Raw genomic sequence first — 20,805 nt, 5'->3', positions numbered from 1 at the left:
AGCTGTTCAACGAAACAGGATTTCCAGTAGTGAATGTACAAGCCTTGGCCAATGAAGAATTCAAAGTTGCAGGAGAAATTATTGCTGCGTCAATTGTTCAAGGAGGACCAGCTCCTGTTTGTTTTTTACTTACATAGTGCATGGAATATCAAGGCACAACTGGTGTGAACAGTTAAAGGATGACACAATTAAAATAACTGTTGAAAAGGTAATCTTTGAAAATTGCTTATAACCTGCATGTTGTGGTATTCCATCTAAGGAGTCAAGAGAAACAAGCGACAAGATAATTAGGTAAATTCCATAATGTAAAGATGGCTTTGGAAATGCTGCAATAGCTCTGAAGGAAATTATTTTATATTTTAATATTTTATATTTCAGGTCTCTTGTGATAAGTGATGTGTCAAAAACTCTAGCCATTATTGACCAATTAATATCTGGTCTTGAGCTACATGGGGTTTTGACTGAGTTGCGCAAAAACAGAACAGTTATGGAACCATTATTTACCATTGATGGAGCACAAAAGTTTTCAGTGACAGCTGATCATATTCTAGATCACATTTTGATAGAATGCAGTCCTGAAGGGAGCAACCAAAAGTTATTAGAAATCAATATTCACAAGTTTTTTTGTGATTATATTCAAGCTCTTGAAGCTAAAACAGGTATACATAGTGATTAATGAGCATTGCATGGACCAAGGAACATACCAGGGAGGATATTGATTGCTAAAGCTGCTGAAGTTGGTTGCAAGTAGTGGATATAAAATGTAATTTTTCAGTAACGTAATCAAGGCATTTATATATTTTGCAATCTTGAGATGCTCTTATTGTTCCAATAGTTCTTTAAGTCTGGAAAATTTTCCGAATAATTTTAAAGGAGTTAATTGATTCACTTATCCAATGATTTGCTTCATTTTACTTTTTGTATTGTTTTTCAAGGAGCTAAAATTCTTTGTCTGCATTGTACAAATTTATAACTGGATTTGAAACAGTGACCCCACTTGGCATGGAAAAAACCATCACTGTGAAATTCAAGCATGGATGCAAAGCTGGTTGTAGATGCAGACCAACAGCCTCTACCTGTGCTACAAGCTTAACACTCCCAGTTCATATTGATGATTTAAAGCAATTTGAAGATTTAATGGATGCTACACTTGCAGAAAGTTCTGGTTTTGGCTTCATTGAAAGAATACAGTATCAATTATATATTTCAAGGACATTTCTCTCTTAAAACGTTTTTAATGTTAAGATAACTTAAATATTTTGTTAGATAACACAAACATTATTTTGCATTAGCAGTGCAAATAATTCTGATGCTTCCTGATAGTTTTCAGGATATTGTAATCTTTGCAGCTCAACCAAGTAATGGAAATAATCTTGAAAAGTATTATCATACAACAATTCATTATGGCAAGCATTGCTCTCAACTATTTGCAATTTCTCTTCAGTAACTTTCACTTGGCAATCAAAAGCTCCATACTCCTCGGGCATTGCATATAAAACATTTGGAACTCCAGCAACAGTTTCATGGCGAGATTGCCGAATATAGTGAGTATTCCAATAAACCTGACAATCATTAAATGAATTTTGCAAGACACCATTAAAACAAAACCACAAACATTCTTTAGTGAAATCATCATTCAAATTTAATTGCTCTTCCTCACAAAGATCTTTGAAAAATTGAACCCACCAACTTGAACATTTTTTCTAAAATGTGACCACCAATTCTCAATTCTTTGGTTTGATGGAGATGTACCAAATGCATGAGCTTGACTACCACAAAATGGTGCATTGTCAAGTGATCGAAAGTAGCATTGAGCTGCTGCAATGATCCCATTCTCTGTTCCACAGTCACTACGAGTCTGCAAAGGACATGCCTTATTCTTTCTTACTGCCTCAAAATAAAATTTAGCCACACTCTCTGGCAAATTATTTGACCGTGTAACTTCTAACCAAAGAACTTTCCTGCTGAAACCATCTATTGCACCATGCACAGGGAATCCAAATGGCTTCAGCTTATCATATCCTACATGTGGAAATAAAAAGTAGATAACAATGAACGCAATGATGATAACAGATAGAAAGTTAATGAAAACCGAAATGATAAAAATTGTTACTTACCATCAATGTGCCAGCACTGATTAGGTCCATATGATAGTTACGCCTTTTTAGTTTTTTTTTGCTTTCTCAAAGCACATGCCTTTGGATCTAGTTCCTTTAAAATACATTCCACCAGTTTTCGGGGTACATGTATGTGATGCTTTAATTTAAGTATATGCCACATCTTCCGATAACCAGCCAAGCATCCAGGCCAGACTGGAAAGTATGTCTTGCGCAACCTAGATCTAGCTTGCGCAATTTCGGGAGAAATGCGCGTCCTGACGCGCAGATTTTAAAAAATTTCTTGTTCGCCGCGCATTTGTGAAATTTGCCGCGAAGCGCGAGAAATTATTGCGCAATATCAGCACATGTGCGCTGCAGCGCTGTTGTTTCCGTTGAAACAAATTGTTTTGTTGCCTGTTGAATGTCAATCTTACAAGCTGTTTTGACAGGCAAGTTCCGTTAATTGGTTGGTAAGCCAATAAGCGTTTGATGACTAGAAATATGATATCTGAGCAGATTAACTACACATTCTTTGCTTTCGTTTTTCGAGCTTTCTCTTTTTAAGTGACTTCAAGGCAAACCATATCGATTCTTCGGTGTATTCTACGGTGATACGTGATATTTAATTAAACCAACTTGGGGTGTTCAAATTTGTAAGGTGAGTACACGTAATGGTTTAGTAAAATCAAAAGTACTGATACAAAATTACAAATGATAAAAATTCTGAAAGCATTAACGCTTCTAACACTAAACGCCCGGGGAAACAAGTTATTATTTAACAGTTATGTTTTTTGTGTAACCTAAAAGTAGTGGTACGAAAGGATTTCTTGTATTACAAACTACAAAGCATGTTTTAATACATTTAAGGCAAATAAAATTCACAATCCTTACATAAAACATATTGATAAATGAAGCAATTTATAATTAAAACCGGTTTGCTAGCGAACTAACAGGGCTTAGCTCGCTATTATTTGGTGATAAAGCGAGATTTTTTGACAAACTTTTCTAATTGTTTATTTATTTTTACTAGATGGCTGAGATTCAAGCAGTTAAATCAGGTAAATTCACGCGTTACAATAGCCGAAAATTTTCCTAACAACAATATACACAATATATATCAGCCATTGGTTGATTGCAGGAGCTGATTCGGTGATTCCTCGACAATAGTCATTTCTCACTAAGAGTACCAAACCAACATTTGTGTGTTGCTAAAAACTAGTGCTGCTTGCCTTTGATACCAAAAAAACGTTCATTACATTATCTTAACTTATGTTTTCATTGTTGTTGTCTAATTACTAGTTTGCGTTTCATGCAAGAAGGAATGTGGAAGCCATTTTTGCAAAGTTTGCAAAAAAACGTGCCACGCAATTCCGCCTTCCTCAACATCAGCAGGTGATGATGAAGGTTTTGGTGCCCAGGTCTTGTGTAGTGGCTGTGCAAAAACTGAGACAGCAGCAGTGGCTAAAAATAAGCAGCAAACACTGTCTAAGGAAGGTAACAGAACAATTATCTAGTGTTAGAATGTTAGTCGTGTGTAAGAGTGATCGTGTTTGCGTCACAAAGAAAAGTGGCATGACATTGTCAGTGGGTTTTATAAAAACAATAGTAAACAACCAAGATTGGCTATCGACACATTTGTAACCATAAAAATTGTGTGTTATAGAGTTTCAGTTTGCCAACATGTTTAAAAGACATAGCAAGCAGCAGAAAACAGGACCAGAAGCAAAGCGAGCAAAGAGTGGACACGAGAAAACCCCAATGGGCTTTTGCTTACTTTGTTTTAGGAAGGCAAACGAATTTTGGCTTGCTAGAGGGAACAAGTCCTCTCTAGCAAACCATTTAAAAACTCACAGCGACAAGGGCGAAAAGACCTTAGCAAATGACGCTATTAGAGAAGATTCCCCTCTTGCTAAATCTGCGCTACAGGCGTACAAAATGCTTAAATCGGCTAGGTAAATGAAAATCAAGTTCCCAATTCCCAAATTGAGAACTGCACTTACATTGTGTATGTTTTCTATGTTAATTGTATTTTCAGTACAAAGCCAAGTGCAACAAAAGTGTGGTGGCGACGGAATGGGAGAACGGATAGAAATTATGGAAGTCGATGAAAGGTAGCTAAATTGCTCATTCCCCTGCGTGAACCATAAAATAACCGAATATCACAAACTGCATACATGTTATATAATACATTTCTTTTACATATACAGTGATAGCTTTTTAAAATTATGAATATTAAATTGTTTCAGAGAGCTTGGTAAGGATACGGCTGGACATGCAACTGACGAACTTTCGTGCAAAATCGTTTCTGGTGTCAGTGAATCTGAAAGTTGGGAGGAAACCGATGAAAAAGATGAGAGGTTTGTTAGTGAAATACGGCATTTTTCTTGCATTATAGTATCAGATTTTACGACATTTTGTCACGATATTTTGTGAAATTTATGCCATAGTGGTTGAAAGTGTTGACTTTTAGTTCAAGGCTTCCAATAATTCACTTGTTCGGATAAGTAATTTCTACATTACAAATTTCTTAAGTCGTTTAATATTAACGATGAAATCATTAAGTATTTCAACGTCTTCTGTTGAATTTCTTAGTACATATACTTTTCACACAGTTTGCAAGAAAATTTTAATGTTGGCTTTTTAACACTTTCATTGTTACATCGAAGAGATTGTGAGAGTTAATGCAGTAAGTAAGACGAGTAAGGCTGCCTCTATTTCAAACACCAGCCGTCTTGGCTATCAAAGCTCGCTTGGAAGTTTTCTTCCTTCAATTTTATCAAGTGAGCAAGGCGACCTGCCATTTGATGTGGACGAACTTGCGGAAAAAATTGCTACTAAGGTGGCACAAAAGTTGAGTGGTAACCCTAAATCAGCCCAATCAACAAGTTCAACAACTACATACAATCCCACATCGAGTACCGCACTTCGATCTTCCAATTTGATTGAGCTTGTGGATGAAGTGGAAGATTTTGAAATACTAAAAGAAGAGAACAGCTGGGTGCTGCAGTGTCGAACGTGTGTCGAATTTTAAACTCTTCCCGTGTTTCCTTTTCGTCATCTTTTAATCGACCTACTGGCAAAGCAGACGGATCTTTGGCATCTGGTTTACATATGTCAGATGCCTTGTATGAACAGCTAATTGCAGGCAAGTGTGAAAAATGGTACAGCCAAAGCAAGCGTGTCATCGACATCTTCTTTCTTTGACCCACAAAACGCTGATGACCACATGAAGATGGTAAAGCAAGGGAGGTCAAGGGAAGTACTTGTTGCAAAGAATCAACTCCGTGCAGCTCTTGGTGTTGTGAAAACAAAGTCAGCTGCAGTTCATTATGAAGCACGAATTGCTGAGCTTCAAGCTGCTGGTGCGGATGTTGGTGATTTTTGTCATTCTCGAAAACTTTTTCCAGACATGATCAAAGCAGCATGTGCTTACATCGACATGAGAGCAGCCAATTTTCTTTCTACCCCTCTTCCAAACACAGGAATGCCCCCACATTTTTATGTTACAGCTGATAAATCTACCAATCATCGCATCACTAATCAGGTACTATCGTTTGTCCAGTTGTAAATGGTAGTCGCCGAGGCATTGTCCTTGACGCAAGGGAGGTTTACAGTAACTCTGATGCAACTGGTGGTACAGGTGATGCTCTAGCTGCATCCATTTTTAAAGATCTTGACGTGCATGTTGGTATTAAGGATAATCGGCTACTGCAAGTGCAAGGGCGAGTGATGGATAGACAATACGTCAACGAGCCGTTCATTGCAGGCATGAACGAGCCTGTATTTGAACTTTTGCATGATGATCTGTCCTGCAAAGAAAGATTCTGGTGGCCTGTCCAATGGGGCCCTGCCCATTGGTTAGATAAAGTATTTAGTCAGCTCAAGGACTCGCCTTTCGTTGATCGTTTGCTGAGAAGGATTGCACTTTATCATCAACTTTTTAGTCGTGGTAAAAAGGCACAGCGTAGCGCGTCATACTGCTAAGGACTTGAATCTTCCGTTTCGAGTAACCAACGCATTTGCACATCAGCGGTTTTTGAGCTCCAGCTATCTATCTTTAAAGAATCTTGCAGATAGTTTGAAAGTGTACATCGAGACTTTCAAGGACCACGACAATAGAGAAGAGATGGGTTACAAGTTATGTGGTCAAGACTTTGTCCATGATTTGCTTGGTGTACTCGATTTGTTGTGGCCCTTGGTCGTCCTGATGCTGCAAGCGCAGGCTGAGTGGTATCGTGGTTGGAAGTTGTGCTCTCATGTTCCTTTGGTAAAACGACAGATGCAACGTTACATCGAGGAAGTATCTAAAATTGATCCTGATGACTTTGTTTGCCCAAGATTAAGCCAGCGAGTTCATGAAATTCGAGATTACCGCTTTGGGCAAAGTGAGTTGGAAACTGGTTGGTTTGTCGTTAGAGAAGGCGACGGTAAAGTGCCAGTGGATTGGGTAGCAAGAGAAATGCAGGACAGTGTTCATGATCTAGAGAAGCTGGCTGCGGATGTCATTAGTCAGATTGATGTTCGCTTCACCAATAGCTTTTCCGACCTCAACAGAATGCTATCAAAGTGTTTTGACTTTGGACGACTTTTTCGTGGTTTATGCGGTTTTCGTTAGGAAGAAAAAAGTCCAGTAAACAACAGGGAGTTTTCTGAACTTGGAGCTAATGAGTTTAGACGATGTGTAAACTTTTCCTCACAGATGCCACATGTTTCTGAAAAGAATTTTGAGCTTTGTAGCGAGCTATCATCCACAGTGTTTTGGCGTCTAAAGAAAACACTCATTGCCGTTGTTTGGGGTGATATGCTACACACTCACTTCCTAATTTTTCAAGAAGATCTCTCGATGACGAAGGAATTTTTCCTTGCAGGATGTGGTTTTCGAGGAAGGAGTCTTTGTGACTAGGTTCCAAGAAGGTACACCAAGGCAGTTCACCCTTTCTGAGGTCTTCGAAGTGACGCTCAACAATGGTAAAATGATTGACGTTCTTTTTAAAGAAGAGGCCGTTATTGAATCTTTATATAACGATTCCTCATTTTATTCAGCTGTCGGCCAAGAGTTTTGTCTCGTCTTTGACATATTTTATGCGAAATGCGGAACTGAGGCTGTTGCCGAATCTTTTTACCGGGTGGTGGATAAGCAAGAAATGGATGGTGGGCAAAGCATAAAAGTGCTAATGAATCGTGCTAAAGTTGATTGGAGTTTACCATCTGTACTTCAATGCGACGCAGCACTGAACGAAATGGCAAAACTTTACATCAATGGGGACAAGGAACGTGGTTTGTCCAGACATATGATTCCTGTTTTAGAGACCGACGAGCATGGCAAAACACGAAGGAGAGATGTCCAAGGTTTTGCAACGCATCATAACATCACGCCCTAAGCTACCTTTCCTCTTGTAACCTTAGTCAAGCGTCAACCAGTATGCTTCGTGCAGTTATAATCAAAAAGTTTTCAATCCAAATCTGGAAGCAGATCGTAATTGTTTATCAATTGAAAAAGCTCCCTTGCTTACCATCTGCCTGCTGATTATAAACAATTATTAACTGAAAACCTTTTCTGTCCACAATCTGGTTGCTGATTATAAACAAAGATTAACTGAAAAATCTTTTTTGTCCACCACCTGGCTGCTGATTATAAACAAAGATTAACTGAAAAAACTTTTTTGTCCACCACCTGGCTACAGATTATGAACAAAGATTAACTGAAAACCCTTTTTTGTCCACCACCTGGCTACTGATTATAAACAATAATTAACTGAAAAACCTTTTTCGTCTAACACCTGGCTGCTGATGATAAACAATTATTAACTGAAAAACCTTTTTTGTCCACCATCTGCCTGCTGATTATAAACAATTAATTGAAAAACCTTTTTTGTCCACCATCTGGCTGCAGATTATAAATATTTATCAACTGAAAACCTCCCTTGCTTACCATCTACCTGCTGATTATAAACAATTATTAACTGAAAAACCTTTTTTGTCCACCATCTGGCTGGAGATTATAAATATTTATCAACTGAAAACCTCCCCTGCTTACCATCTGGCTGCTGATTATAAGCAATTAGTAACTGAAAAACCTTTTTTGTCCACCATCTGCCTGCTGATTATAAACAATTATTAACTGAAAAACCTTCTACTCCACAATCTGGCTGCTGATTATAAACAATTATTAACTGAAAACCTTTTTGTCCACCATCTGCCTGCTGATTATAAACAATTATTAACTGAAAAACCTTCTACTCTACCATCTGGCTGCTGATTATAAGCAATTAGTAACTGAAAAACCTTGTTTGTCCACCATCTGCCTGCTGATTATAAACAGTTATTAACTGAAAACCTTCTACTCCACAATCTGGCTGCTGATTATAAACAATTATTAACTGAAAACCTTTTTTGTCCACCATCTGCCTGCTGATAATAAACAATTATTAACTGAAAAACCTTCTACTCCACAATCTGGCTGCTGATTATACAAAAGATGGTTCCTGATTGATTTGTTTTTTTTTGACGACGTATTTGACGACGTCAGTAAATCAAATTTATTTGGTGCCTACCTTTTATCGTATCATACGCTGTGATTAAACGATGAAACAGATGAATGATAAACATACGTGGTACGTTGGTCGTTCGACTCGTTACATAATACCTAAGGTAAAGTGGCATTTTTTTGTGATTACACATGACACATCCTCACGTTGTAAAAGGAGAGTTGCAAGCTCCAACTTAAGGTAAGCTACAGCTATACACATGTATCATCTTTTATGTTATTTTCATAATTATTTGCAATTGCAAACTATCAAAATGGAGTGTGATACGGAAAAATAAACTGGCATCTCGCGAATATTTTATGGCTTCGCAGCGCAAAGTCGAAAATCCGCCGCGCAAAATTGAAAATCCGCCGCGCAAAATTTCTAAAAAAAATTGATCTAGCTTGCGCAGTTTGCATACTTTCCAGTCTGGCATCCAGGACCTTGCATCTCATTCCAAATAATTTCGCGCACAAGGTCATCCGGAACTGTTTGCCTTCTGGTTAAATTGTAAGATTTAAGTCTGCGCTTTAGAGTCCGTAAATCCATTTCAATACCATTCTCATTCTTTAGTAGGCTAATTATGATATTATATTTATATCCATAATTAAAATAGTTCTCTATAATGTCTCTTTCGGCTACAAAAGAATAGAGAAATTGTCTGAGTGGTATTTTCTTTCAAATTATACAATCAATCGTCATCATACCTGTAACTCTACAGCCGCAATAAGGACAGAAGTTGCATGGCATAAAAATGTTTACATTGCACAGTCGACAAGCCTCCATGTTTGATCAAATGACGTTAAACTTCATGTATCTTAGAATATAAAGTATATGCGCGCGCAATGTTTTTAATTTTCTACGGAACATGCAACAATTTTCTACGGAACATGCAACAATTTTCTAGGTTAGTACTATTTTCCACCCAGCAAACCGCCCTTTATTTGAAATATAATATTTTACACAATATAATATTTTACACAATCTAATATTTTACACAATATAATATTTTATATAATATTTTACACAATCGTCGAAAAACGACATATTTTCCAGCCTGGATTATAAGTTTATAACTTAAGGTGGTTGCATGAAAATTTATACTGCAACATTTATCTGTAAATATTTTCATATGTTGATATTAAAAACTGTATTATAAAAATATAAAATTACTCGCCATCTCAAAATGACCTAGCACCAGTGCATGCATGGTTTCCTTTTAGCTTTTGGTTCTTTCCATTGAGTTCTATAATAACTGGAGCGGCTATCTCAAGCGCGGCCTTAGATATCGGATGTTGTAAAAAAAATGGCGGATTTCGTCCGTTGCCGCTGAGATTTACCGAAATTGACCGCTTTTCCGAAAATTTCACAATTTCCCACTCCCTCCTGAGGAAAGAGTGAGGAAAATGTATGTGTGTATTTGGGATTCGGCAAGCAATTTTTTGATGAAAATCAAGGTAAAAACCTTAAATTCATAACAGCGAGTCAACTGTGGTTGTCAGTTATCTGCTCCTACGAGGATGCATTTATAACTATCGATGAAAGACCTATATGTCGGCTACACATGTATGAATGCAGATGTGCGTCGTTTTCTTACCAGCGTCAAACTTGTTTGATTGATTAAACTCTTTAGTCTATACAAAAAAGTATATCATAGTTCATCTCCACGGTTCACGAGAGAGAAGTTAGCTTATTTTTCATCATTGTTATTTTGCTTCTTTTCATGCAATGGGTAATGGCTTTTCGCCACAATTGTAGGATTTTTACTTGTTTCTTTAAAAAGTAAATATTAAATCTCTGGATATTTACGGATTTTCTGTAATTGAGTTTCATATGAAATTTCAAAAAGACTCAAGTCTGCATAGGTTTGGTAAATGAAAACAAACTATATTGTATAGAAATTACTTTAAGTAACCTTTTGTGATGTTCTGAAGTGCAACTGCATCAAATACTTGTAAAGTTGTAGCATTTTTATTTTGTTGTATTGATATATGATATAAAACTCTTATGCTTCCAATGGTGTTTATAATTCATTTGTAGTTTTAATACTCCTACCTTTCTTTTTCACTTTGTTTTGTTTTTCCTATATTTATTTGCAATATAAGTACACAATTTGAATGATTAACACAGTTTTCACCTCAATAATAAATGTCATAAGCAGTTGGTAGTGCATTTTGTTCTCTGAGTATCCACATCTGGTGTTTTGTTCATACAAGAATGATGAAGTGCAAGTAGATATGTCATAGCAAGGCAATAAAACCAAATGAATTACATACCTATAGTGTACTTTTATGCTAGAAGCTTAAAAGCTTTTTAGAAATTAGAATATTATTGTATTATATTACCTCTATATCATCAATCTCATGATAAGAAATAAGAAGCAAAAAATTTGTAGAAAAGCTTTGAAAAGTGAAAAACTTTTCTTTAAAAAAGCAGCAATAATGCATATGATAAATCTCCATTCTGTACTCTAATAGGTAAATAAGCTCACACTGTTTCTTAAAAAAATATAAGAAATATATAAGAAATATACAGTACAGTAACTTTAAAGGTTTCATCACTGAATCTTTAATGCTTCAGTATAGTGCATTAGATATTAGTAACATTCAAACAACGCTCAACTAAAATATTTTGATAAAGATACGACATGATTTAAACATTAAGTTACATAAAACCCAATGGCTTATACAGTTTGAAGCTTCACATCTGCATCGAGTCATCATCAATCTCAGTACAAATGTTTACATAGACACAAACTTTATGGCCTTCCATTTTACATGTTTGTGAATTGACATTTCATTAAGCATCAAAACACAAACAACCTTCTTGCCATCTTTCTTTGGATCATGAACTTTAACTTCAAAGAATTCAAGGCATCCTTAGTGAATCCATTGTCTCCATTCATAGAATTTGACCACGATCAAATTAAATAACTCTGGATAGGGCAGACAATAAATCAATTATCTTTACAGCATTATCATTTTTTAAGACTCTGCCTGGTCAATAACATCTTCCAGTCATCTTTACTCCTTGATCTTCCCTGCATGTTGTCAGCAAATAGAACATAAAGCTCTGCTCCAAATCATGGGTACCGTTGGGGCTGATCATTTCTTTTTGGTACTTACAGAGCAAAATGTGTGCAGGGTCTTTTTTGCTTTAGGGAAACTATTTTGCAAACAAATGGGTAAATTTACGATTTCATGCATTAACAAATGACAGAAAAGTATGCAGAATTTTATAAATAAAAACAGGAAAAACATCAGTATATTTGGCGTTCAAGTCAGTCTTAAAAAATACGATCTTTAATATGTATTTTATGGCTTTTCAAGTGCATGTATAATTGCTTTTCAATCGTTGACGGACTAACCTGTGAGAAGCGATATGTTCCTTTTTGTGGAAACTACGATATCCAACAATTGAACGATTGAAGTGTTGGCATTATAAAAGAAATGCCAAAAAAGATATCGCAACAGAATATGGAACTAACGATATCCATATTCTGTGATATCATGTTCGTTTTTGAAAAATTCTTTATAATTTACTATAGACACCAGGGGGAGGTCGAGAATATTATTTTTCTGCAAAGCGATCATTTCAGCGGAAATACGTCCGTTGGCCGCCATTTTTTTGGCATCTCGCCCCAGTAAAGTTAGCCGCTCCAGTCAGAGCCCTCTATTAGTAAGAGTTGGGACAAACGGTCTGGGGCGAGCGCGGAGCCGCCATTTGGTTCCTACTTGCAAAGTGAAACTATAATAATACTATTGGAAATTGGGTTTATATGCAAAGAAGAAGGCAATTTAAGCTTATTCCATGGTAGTATCAAATATATTAGGAATAATAGCATGCTCTTTGCGTTTTTTTAACGATTTGCGGCAGACTTGATTTAATTTCATTGGTTTGAGCTTCGTGTGCGGTTTACTAGTTCGTGCTTTAAATTGATCGTGACCCATTGTAAGAAGTATTTTTCGTACGTGAACGTGTTTTCTCGGCTTATGTTCCGACTCTGTAACAAGTTTTCAAGATCTTTAAGCTTGGTGGCAAGCGGCAATGTTATCCTGGCATCAGTGTTATCAAATGGTTGGACAAGACTTTGTTCGAAACTTCGAATCATAGTAATCGTGCAGTTTTGGTCCGGAAGATTTGTGTTCAAGATTTGTAACAATTTAATGGTAGTGAGTGGTTTATGCCCCCCAATTTAATCCAAGCATGAAATTTTTTATTCTGAAAGGTCACAAAATTTTCTTGCTCAGCAGAAAATGACAGACTTTTTTACTTTTTAGTTATTGAATGATTATGCAATGATTTGACCAAGATGCATTTGGCCTTAAACGTTTTATTCCTTTATATGAAGTTATTTCGCCTTTAACACTTTATAAATTATTAAAGTTTATTTCTAATAAAGTTTGTTAGGGATTCTACTGAAAATTTTGGTGAAGCATTTCTTTAAAATGAATATATTATTTCTATAACATGAAATATTTCTGTTGTTGAAGAACAGTCTGTTTGCTATAAATGCTACTGTTTGTAGTCTTTTATACAGCATATGAGTCTGATCCAATCTTTAATTTAGCAAAGAGTTAAATTTATTGGTTGAGGAATGACAAAACTTCTGTATGTGTTTAATGATCAAACAGGGGTGTGTTGGAGGGAGCTCAGCCCCATTTGTTCAAATTCTATGCCTTGTATTGCCAGTGAAATATATATATCAAAAAGCTAGCAGCACCTAAATATATATCAGAAAGCCGGCAATATTTTAATATATATGAGAAAGGTAGCAACAGTTGTAATATACATTAAAAAGCCCAAATAGCTGAAATTATGGAGATATGCCTCTGTGATCTTATAAACCAAAACCTACAATTAAAATATCATCGACAAGTCTAGAAGAGAAGTAATGTTCTACTTTGAGCTACAGAAGTAGGGTACATTTGTACAATTCATTACCAAAAATATATTGTACTCAGCTGTTTCAGTGAATATCCTAATTATAATTTCTTCATTTTTAAATGATGAACTAAAAATACAAAATACAACATGGAAAATCATAAGAGTTTCTGTGATTTGGTGTAGTTGTTTTAGTATTGAAGTGGCTGAGAATTGAGAGGTTTGTAGATTGACCAATTTCAGAACATAATGACAAATCATCTTCGATTAAAAAACAAGCTTTGGAGTAAGAAAACTATTGAAACTGCATCAGCACGAACTTTGCAATGTTATTTGGCCCAAAAATGTTTCTCTACTTGAGTCAGTTGATTGAACCTTATATCAAAAGCAGTTCAGCACAACAATCACCATACGCAATCAAATTTCGTAAGTTCGACGTAAAGGCATTTCTTTCATTTTTTTCGTAATCCTCGATTCTTGCGATATGTAATGACATTTATTAGCCGTCAACAATCAGTTATTACAAACTTATCCATAAAAAAACGCAATATTATCCCAAAATACTGTATTACTAGCAGCAATTGCTAAATAAACACTAGCTCAAATTTGAAAACTAGGAACCAAAATGGCGGAAATTGATCAGGTGATCAATATTGCCCAATCAACGTCAGCTAAACGGATAACAATAGATGTCCCAACTCTTACTAATAGAGGGCTCTGGCTCCAGTTATTATAGAACTCAATGGTTCTTTCCCATTAGCCGCCATCTTTAATTTATTAACGATTGTGTAAAGTAAAGGGCGGTTTGCTGGGTGGAAAATAGTGCTAACCAATTTTCTACAGAACATGTAACATTTTTCTACAGAACATGTAACATTTTTCTACGGAACATGTAACAATTTTCTATGGAACATGCAACAATTTTCTACGGAACCGGGCAAAAAACATAGAGTCACTACAGGGCAATTGATGTTTTTCGCAATTTACTTCTTCTCATTGTTTTCAAACTCTTCCGATGAAGTTTTATTGGAAACAAATCTTTATTTCAAGTGTTTTGAAACCATATTGGACAGTTATAATTGAAATACGGGTGAAAATATCGCTTTCGAAATATTGTGTAAAGTGGTCGTTTGGTTGTCTCAAGTCTAAACTTAACTGAAGGAAACTTACCTCATCTCAAGTAATTGTATCCAGGAGCATTGGCTATACTGATGAGATCTTACAGCTAAGTGGTTCAACGAAGAGAAGGAACTTATGTTCAGAAGCTTGTTATATTACCAGTGGTTATTTCAAAATCTGACATAATAACATTCAAACACATAACCCAAGATACTTATACAATACTATTTTTTGAGAGAGTTATAAAGCTCTGTATGAAGTATTTTTTTACCAGAGCTAAGGTGTTCATTAAATTTATATATTATCTTATGAAATATTTGATATGGATTTCATCTGTGGCATATCAAAATGAATGTTTTACACTTGATATGTAAATTTCACTGCATGATTGCTTATTTCATTAGAAATCTATTGTTTTTACAGTGAGTGAACACAGCAACATTCTACTCTGCCCGAAATCTAACAATACGTCGTGCAATTTGAACCCCATCTTTGTTGCATTTATTAATCTTGACAAGGGTTCGTGTTTTCTGCTTGATTCAAAGAAAGGATATTTAAAGCTGTTATATACCATAAATACTAGTGAATTATCCAATAATTTGTATAAAAATGGGCATTTGATTTATACGTTACCGTTGGGAATGATCACCACAACCCTTATTTGCGTCAAAGTCTTCTTGCGGGAAGCTAGTACGTTGTGCGACTACAATGTCTGAATTGTATAGTGCATCATCCTCAATCCCTTCAATTATGCAAAGGGTATTTTTTCAGTTTTCTACAGAAACAAAATCATACCCGATGGTGAACGATATATTGATTATAATTATTTTTAGTAAATACTTAGCAATGTCTTTTTCATACGGCCCCTTAATTTCTGCTTGTGATCTTGCTTCACTACATCATACGTACCTGAGCTAGTGAATCCTTTTTTCTCCATTTTTTTCGTTTTGGTAGGCTTTTGTGGAAAACTTGATGGTATTCTGTTTTATTGATTTTTAGTTTCTTTTTCACCGGACTACTTCGAAGCAGAATTCCGTTTGCATTTGGGCAAGAAGATATTAGTTTCTGGTGTATTTTGTCTACCGATTCTATAGCTGCTTGAAGATCACCAACTTTATCAACGAGAAAGGACGTGTTTTTTATAGCATCAAGTTTCTCATGAAGAACTTTTCTCAACTTGGGTGTGTCGTGATTTTGAAATTTTCCTTCGCACAATTTAGAATTAAAAGCAGGATGAAAAGACTTTTCGGATTTATCTGCAGTGCTTTCGATGTCGCATTTGGTGTCTTCCGGCGTTCCTATGGTTGTTGATTTCTCCTCTGCTGTTTTCTCTGAAATATCATAGTTTATAATGGTGAAATGTTCATTATCAAGTGTAATGAAAACGCTATTTCTGTAGTGATCAGGCAAAGAGTCGAAACTCCACTCTAGATTGGCGGAAAATATTGCAAAAAAATGTTTGCAAGGGTAATGAGTCTTCTTCCAAGCTTTGCAAGAACACTCTGGTTTGCTCAAATTTACAAGATGCCTTTCACGTGGGTTGGCTAAACTTCTGATATGAAACTCCCCCTTTTGGAAATTAACTGCTGAAATGTCAGAGGTATTGTACTCTGTGGCGGCATAACGACTTTTAAGGCAATGTTTTACGAATTGTGGAGGTCTGTCTCTTAAATAAATTGGAACGCTTTTGTTATACATTGCATATGCACTACTAAACATAAGGTTTTTTTGCATATAGCCCTGGTGAGAGTCAGGAATGAAACACTTTACAATTGTGATTGCAATGCCATACACAGATTTATCCACTGATCTTGGTAAATATTCGTATTTAAATAGCTTGTTCATTGCCTCTGTGCCATTGTTAGTGTTGACGACGTTCACTGCTTGTTGTGTTCGAAACGCATGGACCCAACGTGCCCAACACGAAAGCCATGTGTTTTCAGTATATTCTTTAACTTTTTCATAGAATCCAGACTTCCGTAAGTTGGTGACTTCGGCATCATACTCACTCTCTGTGCTTGCAAATGATATTCTCTGCATTTGGCTCAGGAACATTTCCTGTTCTTCTGGTGTTAGGTTGTGCTTCTTTGCTTTTGACCATCTTTGCATGGCTTGAATTCTGTGGAAATCGCAGATGTAGACTGTTATGTCATGAAACTGTTCTTCGATCGCCCCAATCTCGGCTGTTGAATAGTCGACCATGAAATACTTAGGGGTCCAATCACGATTCCATGATTTGACAACGTTCAAAGCTTCAAATGATAGATTCTCTGTCCTCTGCTTGGCACATGAACTCGGCCACGACTTTGTAGCCAACATTTGTGTGAACACAAATGAAGAACAGGGGTATCGCATACTTCGTTGTTTTGTATGTAGCATCCATCAAAACAAGCTCGTATCCACATCTTGTCAACAACGCTGCTGCCATTGTTCTTGATGAACAAACAAAAAGCTTTGCTCTGCGGATACTCTATCGCTGTCGTTATTTCTCTTTGTCATTTCCTCTCGCATCCTATAAAAAAAATTCGAAGTGGGATCTTTTGCTTTCCACTCGTCAACTTTCCTTGCCAGTGCTTCCTGGTCATCGTCGCAAGATTTGAAAGAAGAAATGGCTCTACCAATGTGATTTCGAATGTCTTGCCGGGATGGATAGTATCGTCGATTTGCTTTTTTGGGAACCTGTGTTTTTGGAACATCTCGAAATAGATCGTTCTCTACGAAATTGTCCAGCCATCGCTTTACTTCAGCAACGCTGGTAATATTTTGTTCGACCAAATCATAGATTTTTTTCACGACACGTGAATCGACGTATTGGCCAATTGATAACTCAGTTCCCACTGGGTGTTTTTGGTGAGCAGAGCTTAGCGGTATCCTTAGGTAAAATCGCTTGGACCTACGGACTTTTGCGTTCTCTTTATTAAGGGCCTCGTTTAGTTTAGTTAGAAGCGTACGTTTGGCAACTTTTATAGCGTTGTTGGATTGACAAGCGTTTTTGTCCATGAAGTAATCATCAAAAATCTCGATGCAGCGAATTTGCAAAGTTGCAGGGCACTGGAGTTTTCGACTGTTTTGTAGTCTAACTCGCTGTTTCTTTTCATATTCGTGGTCTCCCACTGACTGTACACTATAACCTCCTCTTCCATCCTGGATGTGTAATAAAGCAACGCAATTTTTTACCCGCTATATATATGTAAAAAGCCCAAATATTTCTTCTTTAATGTATAGCGAATGTAATTCTCTTTCTTACTGAATAAGATTTTTTAATAGTTAACTCTACAAACATTTTTGTAGGCAGTGTTAATAACTAGAAATTTTTGATAAAAAGACTGTTTTTTATGTCTTTGATGTTGTTGTCTGGTGATTGATCATTGATGTTGATTTACGTACCTTATTAGGTCCATGGAGACAATGCCGCGTTTCTGTGCTTTTTATAGAGAATGGCTTGCCAAAAACGAAATGGAAGATATCCTCTTTTGTCTTCAAAAACTGCATGATCTACGAGAACATGTATTGTAATTCATTCTATAGCTGAGTTACAACATCTGCGCAATCATTGTTTTTCATGTTTTCCAATTAACCCATTTTTGGAAAAAACGATATTTTCAATTAAGTGTGTTAAGTGGGATTATTCAAGCGTATTTGCGTCGTCGGGATCTTATTTCAAGCAACTCATGTATTTGTCCAAAAACTCTGACCAGCCAACAATTTAAAAAAATATAATATAAAACAAATTCTGAAAAAACAGGACATCTTGAGATTGCAAAATATCAATCAAAACAAGACGAGAAGTGAACTGTAAATTTTCGACTTTATTTCAAAGTCATCCTCAGACACGTATTTGTAAACCTTGCTTTCGGCCTAACTAACATTAACATGATTGGTTTCATGTTATCCGTGTCCATTTAAGTTGCTTGGATGTAAGATTGACGAAGTCAAACATACAGTTTACGGCTTTTTGGCGTACGCACTTACTTGCTTGAGTAAATCTCTTATTACTCATCTCTTTCGTATGATTTTCGACGGTAACAAAGCTAATAGAATAATTGCTTGAAGTTTCTGCAAAACAGCCTCCAATTCTTCATTTTTCCCATCAAAGTACGATAAACAATAATCATTTTCAATGTTCACGCCATCGAAATGTTCATTAATGAAACAAATCTCCAAATTTTTCATTGCATTTATCTCATCCATGATTTTATTCGAAGGGAAAAGCCACTTAAACGAATAAGGAAAAGCCAATATTCATATCAATGATTATTAATCGTGAAAGATGCTTAGGGTTTTCAAAGATTATCAATAATTATCAACTATGATCCACTACACTGACCATAATGCATCGCAGACGCACCTCTCTCTCCTTGGATGCAATGATCTAGTACCCATTCTACTAGATACCTGACTCAGCCAAATTTGTATAGTAATGAGTGAGGCAAATTTCTACGCGGCCGCCATTTGCAAAGGTGGCAAAAGCACAATGGCGGCATATAAAACATTAAGTCTGTGCTGAGAGAAATCGACTTTGAGAGCGTTTTATGATGCTGTTCTACTGAAGTTGCATTAAAAATGGTGAGTAATTTCTTTAATATTGTTAAAATGTGTAAAATTTTTAAATACTTGAGATAGAGCGGTCTTAACGTGTATTTTGCGACCATAAACTAAAGGCTGAGAGTTACATAAGTATGAACTACTAATCGTGAGTATTTATTAATTTACATCTTCTTTGCTGTTCTCTATGCTTTTTATCGTAAACCAAAAACATATTTACAGAAAAAAAGCGACAAAATCGCATAACAGCTATCCAGAACTTTGATTTGAACACAACGTTTACGGTTTATATGAATTATTTTACCTGAACAACATAATTTTAGATCTATTAACAATATGACTGCATCGTTGTAAAAATGCGCTTATTTTCACTATTTACAATAAACCACTATTAATTATTTTTTTAGGATTTACATTTCCTTGGTTGTGGTGTGGATGTTCATCGAAGTCGACTAGATTCCTTGAAATAAAACAAGCTTCGTAGATTGCTGGCGAACACCAATTTTGTTTTGTGGAGGATATCTTTATTATATTGCTTACCATAGGTCGAAAGTCGTAAATTGATGTATTTTTCAATGATCTGTTTGATAAGCTGTGATGAATGTAGATCTTCAGTTATTGCTTCGTGATCAACATCATGCTCGTTGAGTTCAGGAAACAAGCTCTTTTCTGCAAGCTCTTGGTTAATAAGATGAACCATTATAGTCTTCAAGTTTCTCCTGCTGGAAATTTTTGTTTTTGAACGAGTTTCATGAATGAGGACTTGAAAAGCTCTTTCAGATGCAAATATTATTTTGGTCACACCATTAGAAGGAGAACAAGACCACCACGATTCTTCAAACTGATTAAAGATAAAGTTGTAGTAGTTTGGAAGTGTGAATAATTATGATCATGAACTGATGATGATTTTTTGACTTAAGCAAAAGAGCTCTTGCACATTCAGTACAGGTGATTCTATTGATTATCTTTTACAACAAACCCAGCAATATATCCAAGTATTGCTTCTTTGTATGATGACAGTGAACATGATTCTAATCCAGAAACTAAACTATGTGTCCTTTGGTGTCATCTCTTCTACTTCAAAGGCTGGAGCATTTCTTTTATTCCATTTTAATGAAAAATAGAACCAGCAGATTCATTTTCGAAAGTCAAACAGTTTGCATGCTTGGAACCAATGATGGAATTTCTTAAAAGAATTTTTCGTAGACTGGACTTAAATTGTACAATATCTGGATTATTGTTGAAGCCATTCTTACCACGTATGCATGCAAACAGCAGCTCAAGGTGGTCTTGGGACATTTTGTATGTCAGAATGTATTTGAAAGAATCATGTTCCTTTGTAAGGAGAATGTGAGCCAACTCTTTAATGCTCGATGCTGCTACTACAAAACCGAGAACAAATGTATTTCTTCTATGTTTGATCAGAGGAACACCAGAGTTTGTTTTAATGGAAAAAAGGTATTCAATTGACTTTTCCAAAGTTTTTTTCCATGTGTTGTGATCACATAAAAAGTGGTTTTTAAAACATTTGCCAAATGGACTTCGTATGTTTAATATGTCAAAAAGTTGATCAACAATCCTTATGAATTCTATTGTTGCACTCGCATCACTAAGAGCTGGATGACCAGAAA

General features: G+C 35.9%; 2 protein-coding genes and 1 long non-coding RNA gene across 3 annotated transcripts; 2 read left to right on the top strand and 1 right to left on the bottom strand.

The window, feature by feature from the left end:
• Positions 1-2,504: 2,504 nt before the first annotated feature.
• Positions 2,505-4,055, top strand: LOC124444560. Its single transcript, XM_046995177.1, has 4 exons — positions 2,505-2,757; positions 3,130-3,157; positions 3,399-3,593; positions 3,763-4,055. Exons 2-4 carry the CDS (start codon positions 3,130-3,132, stop codon positions 4,053-4,055), a joined length of 516 nt encoding a protein of 171 aa, XP_046851133.1. The 5' UTR covers positions 2,505-2,757.
• Positions 4,056-15,523: 11,468 nt separating this feature from the next.
• LOC124444559 lies at positions 15,524-18,121 on the bottom strand. The gene is given in 4 exon segments (XM_046995176.1): positions 15,524-16,888; positions 16,890-17,044; positions 17,047-17,809; positions 18,017-18,121. Coding segments are annotated over 4 exon segments (2,388 nt in total).
• Positions 18,122-19,158: 1,037 nt separating this feature from the next.
• LOC124444032 lies at positions 19,159-19,772 on the top strand. Its single transcript, XR_006947800.1, has 2 exons — positions 19,159-19,195; positions 19,582-19,772. It is a non-coding gene; the product is annotated as an uncharacterized LOC124444032 (long non-coding RNA).
• The last annotated feature ends 1,033 nt before the right edge of the window (positions 19,773-20,805 follow it).

This window comes from Xenia sp. Carnegie-2017, unplaced genomic scaffold (assembly GCF_021976095.1).
Source record: "Xenia sp. Carnegie-2017 unplaced genomic scaffold, XeniaSp_v1 HiC_scaffold_21, whole genome shotgun sequence".
NCBI lineage: Eukaryota > Metazoa > Cnidaria > Anthozoa > Malacalcyonacea > Xeniidae > Xenia > Xenia sp. Carnegie-2017.
Note: the sequence above shows the minus strand (reverse complement) of the source record. Positions and strands in the feature narration are given on the sequence as shown.